The 13,700-nt window shown below is 53.4% G+C and overlaps 3 protein-coding genes across 3 annotated transcripts; 2 read left to right on the forward strand and 1 right to left on the reverse strand.

Annotated features, from left to right (window-relative positions):
- Window positions 1–330: 330 nt before the first annotated feature.
- On the reverse strand, window positions 331–3,530 carry ISF_03921 (chromosome segregation protein Cse1; the record flags this gene model as incomplete). The annotated part of the gene is made up of 6 exons (XM_018847527.1): window positions 331–958; window positions 1,014–2,713; window positions 2,775–2,945; window positions 2,998–3,165; window positions 3,246–3,388; window positions 3,461–3,530. 6 exons carry the CDS (start codon window positions 3,528–3,530, stop codon window positions 331–333), a joined length of 2,880 nt encoding a protein of 959 aa, XP_018705107.1.
- Window positions 3,531–5,526: 1,996 nt separating this feature from the next.
- On the forward strand, window positions 5,527–10,199 carry ISF_03922 (tuberin; the record flags this gene model as incomplete). Its single annotated transcript, XM_018847528.1, has 2 exons — window positions 5,527–9,903; window positions 10,083–10,199. 2 exons carry the CDS (start codon window positions 5,527–5,529, stop codon window positions 10,197–10,199), a joined length of 4,494 nt encoding a protein of 1,497 aa, XP_018705108.1.
- Window positions 10,200–11,087: 888 nt separating this feature from the next.
- ISF_03923 (Mis6 domain-containing protein) lies at window positions 11,088–13,514 on the forward strand (the record flags this gene model as incomplete). Its single annotated transcript, XM_018847529.1, has 7 exons — window positions 11,088–11,142; window positions 11,255–11,567; window positions 11,645–11,768; window positions 11,821–11,991; window positions 12,055–12,318; window positions 12,380–12,497; window positions 12,556–13,514. 7 exons carry the CDS (start codon window positions 11,088–11,090, stop codon window positions 13,512–13,514), a joined length of 2,004 nt encoding a protein of 667 aa, XP_018705109.1.
- Window positions 13,515–13,700: the final 186 nt, after the last annotated feature.

Genomic DNA, 13,700 nt, shown 5'->3' on the forward strand with positions numbered 1-13,700 from the left:
TGTTTCTCCATCTTTGTTTACTTGCTTTTCCTTTGTTTTTTTCTTATTTTGTCGCATCTGGCTTTCAAAATCGTCTACATGTCGAGATTCACGTTTTCGTACTATGTGTGTACATCCTACTGCAACCAGAAAACGCCTCCGCATCTCACATATATGCCTTGTCCCCGTAGCATTACATAAAATCGCTTGCACATGAAAATGCCCTTGGTATTTTTGGGTTCCCTCCATCTCTCACCCAGTGCTCCTGTTGTTTTTCTAAATGTCTCCCTCTGTTTCCTTCCCTCCTACCTTACCAACTTCCCCTATTCTTTCATTTCTCACAGCACCCCTCTAGGCAAGGTACTGCGCAATCGCCGGCTGCTGCTCCGGAGAAACGCGCTCCATGATAAAACGTTGCAGGGCGCCGTTGTGACGCTGATTTGCGTTGGCCATGTATTCCTTAACCCATCCGGGCACATTTTGAATCTCGGGAGAGTCGTCTCGCGCTTGGGGCTTGCAGGTGTTAAGTGGCGTGTATGAGGTGCCGAAACCAATGTCATCAACGGAGGACTCGACGAGAATCTCATCACCGCCGCCGGCAGCCACGGCAGCGGGGTTGGCGAGCAGCGACAGCAGAATGCGGCAGGTGTTGCCCCACCCCTTGATAAACTTTTGCGCGAATACAGTCGAATCGCAGAGCGTCTTGGTCAGCGAGATGACAGCCAGCTTACGGTCAATTGGCCGGGCGAGTTTCTCTGTCTCGGCAAGCACAAATGGTGGGTAGACCTGAGCGAAGGCCTTCTCGTCCAGCTTGTCCGAGTGTTTGATGAAGAAGTCGGTGCCGTAGCCGGCCTCGAGACGTGAGCTGACAAGGTGGAAGAAGCGAACGAAGCGAAGCTTTAGCGCTTGGCCTGGGTTTCCCTGTAGTTTTGTATAGATGAGTTGCAGAATCGTACCAAAGTACTGGTCGAGGACGGCCCTATGATGTAACGTTAGAATAACCATCGAACTGCAACCATCTTAGCTTTGCTCACGGTTCGAATGCTTTGACAATGGCATCTAGAATGTCAAAAGCATTGAGCTCAAACTTCTTGCTGCTAAGCAGGTTCTGAAAGATACCCAGAAGTGGCTCCATCTGCTTGTTGGCCACGATATCGGCAGAAGCTTTGGGAATAACAGCAGACAAAAGCCTGGTACAGGCGGGGATGTTGCCTCTGGTCTCCCAGAGGGGAGCCGCAAGTAGTGGCTGCAAAAGACCTTTGTAATTGTCCGAGATAGTCGCAGCCGGGCTCGATTCGAGGAGTTGGGCGAGAATCTGGAAAACGTAAGGCATAAATTCAGTCACGTCTTCGGAGAGAATCTCCTGGAATGGACCCCAAAGCTTGGCGTTGAGAGCAGGAGCACTGGTGGCGGCGCAGTAGCGAACCAAGGCCCCCATCGCCTCAAAGTGATAGTAGTAGAAACGAGGGTTACTAGGGTTCTGCTTCATAATGTTTGTAATGGCGATGAGGTGAGTAAGGGCACTGTCAAGAACTGCGGCGGCACCATCCTTGATGACGATGAGAATACGCATGACGCAGCGCATCAGAAATTCGTTCTCCTGAAGCTTGGCGGGGCTGGGGTCCTTCTCGATGAGTTTGAAGAGGTGATCTAGCAAGTCCTTGGAAAGGGGTTCAATATCCTCGCGGTTGAATGTGTGGTTGCCGTTGTCATCAGTTAAGAAGAGCACCCGCTCAACAGCAATAGCGGCGTACGTGTAAACGACATAGTTGGAAGAGTTGAGATTCTGTACCAGAGGACGAATGGCTTCTTTCCACTGTTCTTTGTTGAGCTGGCTTCGGAATGTGTAGAGAAACTTGATTGCGTCAACCTTGGGGATCGGCTCCGAGTCGTCGGCGGCGACAAGATCCGCGGCAACGTGCTGCTCAAAGAACTGGACAATATTAACCAGGGGGTTTACTGTCTTGACGCCCTGCGCGGCGGTGACAGCTCCCTTGGCAGCAATGGACAAGAACAGGTAGATGGCGGTATCCTTGGCCTTCCAGTCCGTCTTTCCAAGGTTAAGGTAGTGGCTAATGTATTTTGAGACTGCCGTAGTCACAAGACTCTCAAACTTCTCCTGTAGCTTGCGAAGGAAGTCGGTGGCGGAGCGTCTACGTGAGTCGTTGTCGGAGCCTTCTAGGTCGCGACGAATGTACTCGATCGGCTCGTCTTCGAACAGCTCGACGTCGGATTCACGAAGAGTGACATTTGGTAGGATGACCTTTTCAACGATTTGCGTGATAACATCCTCGCTGTTGAATAGGCCGGAATATTGGGTAGTGGCAGTGACGGCGGTGAGGAAGTGCAGGGCTTTGCTGACAATAATGTCGTATTTTGTCTCGGTGCCAGTAGCCGAGAGCAAGTTCCAGGCGCTGGTGATGAATGGTTGGCAGTATTGGGAGAATTCGTCGTCGTATTTAAAGGTGTAGAGAACAAGAATCTCGCAGATGTTGGCCTTAACCACATCGGCAATGCTAACTTCAGATTCGTCGTCGGTATCTAGTAGCGGGTTGGTGTATGTGAGGTACTTGTGCAATAGTTCGGCTATGCTGGAGAGGTTGTCTTCAAAGATGGGGGGAAGATCATGGCTCGACAGGTCGTGCATGATTTTGATCTGGAGATCGAGGGTCTCGAACCAGCCACGAAGGGCCTGCTTGTCGTTGGCATGCTCTTGGATCTTGCTGTCTGTAGTCTGCATAGGGGTTTGTTAGCGAGCAGTAGACACGACAAGTATGAAAGTTCACAATACGCACTACAAGGAGCTGGAAAAGGGGTTGGCCGAATGTCCCCAGCACATGATTGATCTCAATATAGAGCTCGTCGGTCTTTCCTAGCGGGCGCCATCTGTTGAAAATGGAGTGTGCGACCTCGAGAACGCCGACATTGATCTTCGGGTCGGTAGCAGAGAATCGGCTGACGAGATCCTGTGGTGAAGAGTAAGCTGGCTGTTGTAGACGAGGGCGCAACGCAAGCTACCTGTGTGAGGGTGTCCCACCGCCTCCAAAAGTCGGAGTCTGCGATGACGCTAATTGCTTCGCCAAGCTGTGCCTGCACATTGGGGGGGCAAGCAATCATGAGGCCTACCAGACGCTCTTTTATGGTCTGGACCTCAGATGCCGAGATTTTGTAGTTTCCTTCCTCGTCCTAAAGCATGTCAGCTTGGCGCGTCGTGTCGTGGCTGGTCGAGGGGAGCGGTAGTTCGCGTGCTGAGACGGCAGACGTACGACATAGCTTGTGCGGATAAAATTCTTGAAGGCGAGGGCAGCGGCAAGTCTCGTATTGGCAGGGACAGATTCGTTGCTGACAATGGTGAGAAGGGACAGCGAGTATTGGGGCTTGGAAGCCTCCTGCTTCAAGGCCGACTCGGCTGCGTTTGTTTGTTAGCTGGACGAACAGAGAGGCAGGCGGGGCACAGGATGGAAGCTGGCGGGATGGGCACCTTTTCTGTGCTGGGCGGGATCGAGAGTGGCATTAAGCAGCTGTGCAATCTGATCCATGTCGGCCGCCATTTTGAACAAGCTTGTGCGGGCAGCAGCCAGGGTGACGGTGAGGATGTGATGTTGGGGGAAGAAGCTGGGATGGGAGACTGTTGTGGACTTTTCGTGGTTGCGGGACAACGCAAGCTGGCTTGGGTGGGGAGCGCGAGTGGACGAGCGAGCTGGAGCTGGCCCAAGCTCTCGTGTACCTGTATAGCGAGAGCTTTGTGCGACTGTTTTCTGATGGCGGAGGAGGGAGAAGAAATCGCTGATAATTATTTACGTAGTGTGTTATCAGGATTTCCTTGAAAAATTGTAGTGATGTTTTGATGCTTCGACTAATCTACAAACTCGGCCTCGCACGCACTCTGCAGATGCGTATCTACCCCGCCCTGGATGACCTATAACGCTGGACGTAAGGTATCCGGAGAGGCATTTCCAAGAATTCAGGTGGCAATATACGATTCTACATGATTTACTTTACTGTTGACTTCGTTGCAACGCTGTTCATCGCAAGAGCGTTGGCACACATAGATAGGACGGAGTAGGCATGCGAAGTACCTTACAAATTAATCCACGCCGAACCACAATACCGTACTAATAGAGAGCATAGTGGCTAGTCAACCACGACTTACGAGACATGCAGACGAAAAGCTCGCATTTGTTTTCTCAGTGTTTTTCGTCTTTTCTCGTTGTAGTGGCAAGGGTGTCTTGGAAATACATTGTGTAGGCATACGCGCAATAATTCCGACGCGAGACATAGATGCAAGGCTACCGTCGGCAAATGCACTAAAATTAAACACGATCGAGTTTTTTCTCTCTCAATTATCCGTACTTCAGCCCCCTTTCTCTTGCCGTTGACAGCTGTCATTCCCGTTCCTGAAATTCAATACGCGGTCCGCTTGGGCGCTCAACAGTCACCTTACACCGAGCGCCACACTTAAAAACAGTGCAAGCGTCGTATCTGGCACTTACCAAAATTTATGAGCTTGCAAGCCAAGTACTTACATACCTGTATCAGATTAAAACATTACGTTTAAAATGATTGATGATAACAGCCGTGCGTTCACTAACCCTTTTTTTTTTTTCTTTTTTGCCAAGGTACAAAAGGCGTCAGACCCCTGCCTTCTGTCTCTCAGCTGCCGTTGAAACTGTTGTCCCTGGCTTCCCAGATCCCCCACTACAGCCGCCGTCACCCGCCACAGCGCCACAGTTCGCCGCTTTAAGCTCTGCTTCCAGATAAAAAGCTCTGCTTCATTTTTCTCCATGTGCCCACTCCGACCATTGCCCATCGCCGCCTTAGTCAGAAACCATCTTGTCCGTCACCTGCTCCCATCACCACGCCACATCAACTTCCACTTCCACTTCCACTTCCACTTCCATCTCGTCGTTTTGCGTTCCGTTCTGTTTGACCCTTTCTTCCTTGTTTCTTTTTACCTTTACATAGCGGAACAGCTGCCACTCGTCTCCTCCCCTCTTCTCCTCTACCACCCCGCCCCCGCCGATGGTCCTCCTATAGCTCTCCAGCATCGCAGCTAGTCTGATAGCGGCAGCTCGTTCTCACTTCTTCTCTCCTGCCTTTTGCCGCCAATCCCTCGCCTCGCCCGCTGTACCGCTCCTCAGCATTTGACTCTCGTTCCAGTCTAGCATCCCGATCGCTGCTTCTTTGTACAGCCCACTCCTCCATGCCGCCAGTCCTACAATCCAAAGTCATTGTCGGCCTTTGAACCATCAAGGCCGCCAACCGGTACGCATTCCCGCCGTCGTATAGCTGCCCACCTGCACAGGTACCCAATGCACTTTGCGCAGAATCCAGCTCGTGTCTACTTATGCAGCCATTGCTATACACGATGTGGGGAGCAACCTGAAGCTTGCTCTTGTGTCTGCTCTCTTCGTCGTGTACACCCAGACGTCGGCAATTGGTCGCTGTGTAACCCATTTCTCCGTCTTCCCAGATTGGCCACACAGCTAACATCCCTCTTCTTTCCAGGGTTCCTCTCCATCACGTTGCGCCTAATACGACGAGCACATGTCTCGACAGCCCGACAATGATGCACCGTCGTCAGACTCGGCCCGCCCTAGCGGCCTCAGCAACGTGCTCCGTGGCCTCACTAGCTCCAGGAGCACTCGCTCGCCGCCACACATCCCCTCCCCCGCTGCTCCTCAACCAAAGACCGAGTTTATAAATGCCACGCCCATACACTCTCGCGGTCTCGCCACCAACCATATGGATGCCCTTGAACTTCTCAGATCTGGTATCCCCGCAGAGTGCATCTCCGCCGCAGACACCCTGCGATTCGCGATTTCCGAATACCCTTTGAATCCCGTTCTCGACATTTGGTACGCAGCCAAGGACTTGGTCGACGAGCACAAGCCCCCCGCTGTCCGGGTTGCTGGTTGGGGGCTTCTGACAGAGTGTGTCAAGCATACAGCCTCAACAGACCTCGAACGACAGGAATATTTCCAGACAGTGACCGCCCCTGCCCACCCAGATGATTTTCACCTACAACTGGCCGCCTTGGTTGACCTGACCAACGGCGGCCGCAAATTGGCCGGCTTTGACTATGAAACCATTCCATTATTAATAGAGTGGCTTCAGCAAGCATACAATGCTGCTAGGCTCGCCCGCAAAAATGCTGCCAGAAGCTCCAAACCATCCAAACGGGCAGCCGCGTCAGGCGAAGACCACAACCTGTCACAGCTCTTTTCCTTTATCCATGATGTCTTGAAGTTCGGCTACAACACAGCTAGCGAAGCCATCGTCTCCAAACTCATCGATATGCTTCTCAACATCTGTATGAGCACCAGCGTCGAAGACGATCTCAAGTCTTGTATTTCCATTCTCGATGTCATCGTTACATTTGGCTCCATTCCCGGCGACAAACTCAAAGAATGTATCCAGGTCTTGGGCTCCATTTTCTGCCTCGTCCCTGGCCTCCATAAGGGCTCTTGGCATACATTGTCCAATCTCTTCAAGTCTCACAATGGCCAAGCTACTGTGCGCATCCTGCTCGACATTCTCCGCAATCTTTCTCCAGAGTCTTCCAACGACAAGGATACCAGCAGGGAGATACGCGGGGCACTTTCGGTACTTCAAAAACTTCTGGCTAAGAGCACAGATAAAGGATACCCAAGTGTCCCATACGCCTTGCTTGTAGATGGCCTAGCGACGGCCCTCAAGGCATCGACTTCCATCAGAGTGTATGGATCCATCATACAGCTGCTCAATACTCTATTCGATGACGGATCTGGTCAAATGCATAAGCTCATTATCGACGAAGACTGGTCTATCGCACTGCGCGTCTGTGCCGAGTGTTACAAGAGGGTCGTCGCAGTTGTTGGTGATAAGACAGCCAAAGAAGAGTCCGCTGGGGAATTCCTTATCACGGAGTTGACAACTCTAATTGCACGCCTCGATCTTTTAATGAACCAAAAGACAACAAACTACATACCCCGCCAGACAATCGTCAACTTCTTCACTCAAGCCCCAGAGCTGCTTTCTGATGCTACTGCTATAACAGTACTCAATTATTTTCAAGAGTTCAGATGTTGCTCACCTTCCGACTTGGACTGGGAGGAAAACATTTCCTTAGTACTGGATGCTTTCTTTCTTAATCGCAAACGCCCTTCCAAGACTCGTCTCATCGCCTTGAGCACAATTATGGATGCATATGATGTTGTGGAACTGGTCGGTGATGGAGCAGAGCAGAACTTTATACCCCGCCTGACCAAGCGAATCATCCAAGATGTTGCAGAGGAAACCGATATTCCCGTTCTCAACGCCATCATGAGGCTCATTGTTTCCGTTGTCAAATCTTGCGATATGGGACTATTCAATTACATCATGGGTACCCTCAAAGGTATAGTTCCAAATGACAGGGTTACGTCTCCTGTCATAGGCACCGCCCCGATTATCCCCAGTATCGACGATGTCGAAAAGCGCGAGATGTTGTCTGAAGAGTCGCCATCCAATACTGTTGCGCGAGCCTATGTCAGCATGTTCTTGCAACTGATGAATTCCCATCATGAAAAAAGCGTAACGCTCTTCAAAGTTCTGGTCAGAATTGTCAAATCCGACCACTGTGAAATCGATGCGCGTTTATCTACCATGAAGCTACTGTTCAGACTTCGCGCAGATTGGGCCTACAGAATATACGTAACTAGCGACTTGGATGTTGATTTTCTGGCGTCTTCAATATGCCGCACAGAAGCGGCTCTAACGAAGAAGAAGAGCGAAGAGGCCGCGGAAACTATGCGGCTTTCTCGAAACGATCACGCAACCCCAGTTCGTCCTGCCAGAGGCGTCTCTTTTAGCCACAGCGAAAGAGGCATACCTGTTCGAGCGGCTAGCGGTACGAGTGTCAGGGTAACTGCCAAACACCGACAGCTTTGGCAGTATCCAGACCCAAAAGCTTTGCCCTGTGAAGCGCCCGCCGCAATCAGTCCCATTTTGGTGTCTCACGTTGAGCAGGATGAGTCCGCGGATTCGTCTTGCTCAGGTTCATCCACGGCGGCCACGACTCAAGCACTAGACATTGCTGTATGGCTGAATGGGGTCCTTGCGATACTCCAAGGCTCAAATTGGGAAATCTACAGCTTTGTTTTGGTGCACTTGCCACTCCAGTTGAGCAATCATGCCATCTTCCAGAGTGCAATTCCGCAAGTACAAGAGCTACGCAAGGTACTGTGTGACCACTTGCGAACAAATGTACTTCCCGATCCCCCAAACGTTCATGGTCTCAGGAAGGCCGATGTAGCCATTTGTCTCTATCAGAGTTTGACCATGATTCTGAGCTACCACGAATACTTTCAAAAATCTGAAGAAGACGAAATCGTCAAGACTTTTGCGCAGGGCATTTCAGGATGGGAACGCTCTGCAAAAGCATGCATCCATGCGCTATCTATCTGCTGTCACGAGCTTCCGCTATCCATGAGCAAGTCCTTGGTTCAAATATTGACACAAATGGCGCAGATCATCACGCAGCCCCATGTCTCCGTTCACATTCTGGAGTTTCTCTCCTGTTTGAGCCGAATGCACAATGTTTATGTCAACTTTAGAGAAGAAGAGTTCCGCACCGTTTTTGGAATCTGCTTTCGATACCTTGATTACGCGAGAGAGAAGCGACACTCCAACCGAAGCAGCAGAGCCAGCGAGGCATCAACACCCGCAACTCCGCAATCTGGCCACCCAGAGAAAGAGAATAGTCACGGCCCTGTGTCAGACGACCTGCCACAATACGTACACGCCATTGCCTATCATGCCATAATATTCTGGTTCTTGGCTCTTAAGCTTCCTGACAGAGCCAACCATGTATCATGGATTGTTAGAAAGTTGTTCACCGATGTGGACGGTCCAGCCCAACAGGTTGAGGAGCAAGCTGTGACTTCGGTCGACTTTATGCAGCGTGTGACGTATGCCGACGCGGATGAATCCGCCAAAGATCCGTACTTTACTGAGGATCGGTTTGGCCGGATTGGAAAGAAGCGATGGCTCATCGGAAATAGCATCGTAACGGTCAAGCAGGCCACGCTCACGGGCTGGGCCCATGTTGTCAAAAGACAGCCGTCGGGTACCTCGGCCTACACGATTCGCGAAGCGTATCGCCCTCCGCCACTGCACCAGATCGAGAATCACTTGGATATTGCCAGGGAGGGCCAGGGCACGAGCCAGGCCATCCTGCCGAACCATATCCTAGTGCAGCTCCTGTCACCTATCCCGCAGGGATTCGACGGCGCACGACCTATTGCATTACCTGACGACGATGCCGTTGATCGAGCTATTCGGGTCTTTGATCGAAGCTCCAGTCTCGATGGCCACAAAGTCGGCGTGATTTACATTGGCGAGGGTCAGACTGACGAAGCTGAAATTCTGGCCAATATGTCTGGAAGCAGCGATTACATTGAGTTCCTGAACAACCTAGGCACTCTCACCAGGCTGAAAGGCGCAACATTTAATACTCAGGGACTAGATCGCGAGTATGATTCGGATGGCGAGTACACATTCTGCTGGCGTGATAGAGTGACGGAGATTGTGTTTCACGTCACGACGCAAATGCCAACCAACCTGGAGCGAGATCCATCTTGTACGATGAAGAAGCGGCACATTGGCAATGACTTTGTCAACATCATTTTCAACGACTCTGGCAATCCGTTCAAGTTTGACACGTTTCCTAGCCAATTTAACTTTGTCAATATTGTCATCACGCCGGCCTCGCGAGCGTCGTTTATCGTCCGACGAGAGACCAAGCCCGAGACAGACGTGGGCCAACCGTTCTACATGGTCAAGGTGATGAGCAAGCCAGGCTTCCCGCCGATTTCACCAGCGTCGGAAACCAAGATGGTGTCTTTGAGGGCTCTACCCGGGTTCATTCGGCTGCTGGCTCTCAATGCGACTATGTTCGCCATGGTGTGGCATAGCCAGGAAGGCGGAGAGCACATCTCATCTTGGACAAGTCGTCTCCGGGAAATTAATCGTCTGCGGGAGCGCTATGGAACCAAGAGTATGGCTGTGACACCTTCTCCGGGAACGTCCTTGTCAGGCGGACCAGGGCTCGGGCCCGGAGATAACTCACGACCGAGCAGTAGCGTGCGGGACAGCCTGAACAGCCTTCGCCGAACCAGCGTGGCGACTTTTTTTACAAGCGCCAGCGAGCAGACTTCGCACCGGTCGTCTGTGTTGTCAACATCGACGACTACGAATGACACGGAGGTTGGGCCTTTGGCCAATCCTGCCTGTTCTATCGTGGACTCTGTGGATTTTACTAAATGGGCCTCATGATTGAAGCTTTTTAATCTTGCTCCTTTTGTTATTTCTTTTGTTTTCTTTTGTATTGATGAGGCAAACTGGAAATGGTCGGACGGAATTTGCTTGCGGCTCGCATGACAAGAAAACAAAAGTTTGGGGGCGTACTGTGATTTGAATGTCGAATTTTAGCGGCTAATGTACGATGATCTTGGGTGTTGTCGTGTTAGAATCGTGCTCACAGCTTTGCGTTTTGCATATTATACCACTTAGCTTAACTGCAAGGAGGAGGGGTTCATTCAGTAGCGGGAATATGGATGGCTGGCAATAAGACTGGTCTTTGCGATTCCTAAATTGCTGGATGATTTAACGTTTTCCTTCTTGTTATATGCAACACTGTATGTTTGCGATAAGCATCGTATGTCACCATACGCGGAGTGCGCTAACAGCAATTAGCACTGAGACTATGACGATAAGATGAAAGAAGACAAGATGTTATGATTACCGTTACACTATTCAATCGATCAGGCCGCAATGCCTGGTATTTCCAGCATTTGGGTTGGTGTTTATCGCTTTAGGGTAACCCGGGAAATGTGTGGAGGGGTGTTGGTGGGAGATGGTGGCCCAGTAAATTTATTAGTCGCCAACCAGGCTGCTTCTGCTCGAACGCGTCTTGTTTGCCGCTGAAGCGACCACAGTCTACACGCGCATCAACCTCCAACGCCCGGGAACCGAAAAATCCCCCAGCCGCCTTGAATGAAAAAAATTGTGATGAGCAGAACAAGCTCCAACAGTTTATTTACCGATCAGACCAAGAGTTAACCCGCTGTGGCGGGCAGTGTGCCACGATGCCCGCCGCTGGAGACGATGAGATCACCAACCTGATCGCGGACATTGTTGCCGGTACGAGACGCACCCAACCCCTGCGCTGTCCATCTCAAGATGGACTCGGTCTTACCCCGTTCTCCAGAGAAGCTCCTCTTTTGCTGACGCGCGCAACTCTCTCAAAAAACAGCCTCCAAGCTCCCCCCCAAGGCGCGCGCGACGCTCGTCCGTCCGTCCGTCAACAGCCTCGCGTCGCTCGCGTACGAGCGCGGCCTGCTGCCCGCCGCGCTGGACGAGCTGCTCGCGCTGGTGACGACGCCGAGCCAGCTGGACCAGGCGAGCCTGGGCGTGCACCACGCGCTGGAAGAGCCGGGCGTGCTGTCGCGCGCGTACCCGGTGCTGTTCAACCTGTTGGACACGGCGGCGATCCGGCCGCAGCTGGCGCACCTGCTGGCGCTGATCACGCGGAGGAAGCACGTGCGGCCGTTTCGGATTCAAAATTTGTAAGCCTGATCTGGACGCCAGGGGGGGGGGGTTGTGGGCGGGGATTGTGGGAAAACTAACGACTTGAGGGGGGTAGATTGAATTTGTCGCGGCAGACGGGGAATGACCCGACACTGGTCGGGTTGCTGCGCGTGTACAAGGATTACTATCCGGAAATCATCGTCGGCGAGGCGGTACGCGGGCGTGCCTCTGCCTTCAAGGTGTGTGTACTGGCGCGTGTAGAGAGGGACAGGACGGGCTAACCATGAGAAGCATCCGGATCCGTCATGGCGGGAAAGAATGGACGAGCTGCAAGAAGCACATCTACAGCAGACGCAGGAGCGCATGTCGCGCCCGCGAGACGCTTTTCGTGTGCACAAGTCAGTCGGACGCGGGCAAAGGAAAACAGCCCTGCCGTCTGTTCACACTACGCACGCCACCGAGGTAGGTCGAAGCAAATTCTACCTCTTGACGGTATCCCAAGAATAACACGAATTATGCAATCAGGACTCCGTTACGCTGGAGGAAATCGAAAATGTGCAGAGCTTCGTGGACAAGATGGACAAGCTCGAGCTGCCCAACCAGCTGGTCGCGGTGCTGGCCGACCCACTCCTCCAGAAGCTGCTGTTGCTGCGGCCGAGCGCCGAGTCGTACATGCGCGTGGCCAACTGGCTGAACGCGGCCTTGCAGGAGGTTGTTGACGGCGATGCGGACGAGACGACGCTCTGGGAGATGATGGACGTTGTCCGGGACTTTGTCGTGCAGATCAAGGTAAGACGGAAGCTCGAGCCTGTTGGTCAATCATCGTGCTGTTTATTGACTCATGCCGTAGAACTTGCCTGCTACCGTGCTCAACTTTTTTGCCCACTTCTTTCAACTCTGGAATGGCGAGGGTTCCAAGACGTGCATCTTCCAGATTCTAGTCTACACGCCCCTCCATGACTTTGACGGTAAGCCATCCATCCATCCTGTCTGCTTGTACACGAGCCCCTAGGCTGACGCGACTAGAATTATACAAGCACATTTTCCAGCCGTTCGAAGCTGCCGTCGCTGACAACAAGCCTGCCACGCAGCTCGAGCTGCTCAACATGTACACCAACCTGGTGCATCACTGGACCTCGGTGCTGCGGTCGAGCAAGAACATCCCAGCGCACGCCAGCCGCACCATCACCAGCACCGTGCAGCACGCCGGCACGCTCGCCCTCGCCCTGCTGCAGACCGGCCCGACGCTGTCGAGCGAGTCGGCCATCCTCGCCCTGTACGAGCAGAACCTAGCGCTGCTGACCGACGAGGCGCTGCGGAGCCGCGTGCGCATCCAGCTGCCGCCGTCAGCGCTCATCTACCTGCTCGTCCTCAGCCAGTCACTGGCGACGGTGGCGCGACTTTGCCGCATCATGGCCTCGTACAAGCGCGGCTTCGAGACGGCCATGAAGGTGCGCGCCGGCGCCGGCACGACCGTCGACGCCTCCTCCTACTCGCAGGACGAGGTCAACCGCTACAACGGCAACCTGCTCGACATCGTCAATCTGCTGTGGCGGATGCACGCGTTCGGCGTGGAGCGCGGCGACGTCGAGCAGGGGTGCATGCTGCCGGCGGCGGCGCGGGAGCGGCTGGGGCGCTACGCGGCGGCGGCGGACCGCGGCGTGGTGACGCTGGCGGCGGCGCTGTCGCTTTCGTACTCGCCGGTGCTGTGCCTGCAAAGCAGCGAGGCGCTGCGCGCGCTCGAGGTCCGCCGGATCGCGGCCGACGAGGCCGTGGAGACGCGCCACGCGGGGCCCGCCTCGCAGGAGAGCCTGCGGAGGCTGGCGACGTCCGGGGGCATCAGGCTCGGGTTCAACGGGTACAGGGCCAGCGTCCTGGAGGCGCTGCGCGCAAAGGGCATGCCGGGCGTCGAGGAGCTGCTCAAGGCGAGCATGCCGTCGGCGGCAAAGGCGATCGAGAGCTGGGCAGCGGGCAAGGAGGCGTGAGGAAGGGACAGGGGACTGGATGGATGGGGAGTTGGTAGTTGATTATGATCTAATGATGATGAAGATTCTACAAGTTTCGATCAGTGTCGATGCGGGAGTGTGGCCGCTCGGGCCTGCTTGGCCGCGGCTAGCAAGTGTTTGTTGGCCATGAACGGCCAACACACTTGTGTGTTGGCACCCAGATCG

Source organism: Cordyceps fumosorosea (assembly GCF_001636725.1).
Source record: "Cordyceps fumosorosea ARSEF 2679 chromosome Unknown scaffold_8, whole genome shotgun sequence".
NCBI lineage: Eukaryota > Fungi > Ascomycota > Sordariomycetes > Hypocreales > Cordycipitaceae > Cordyceps > Cordyceps fumosorosea.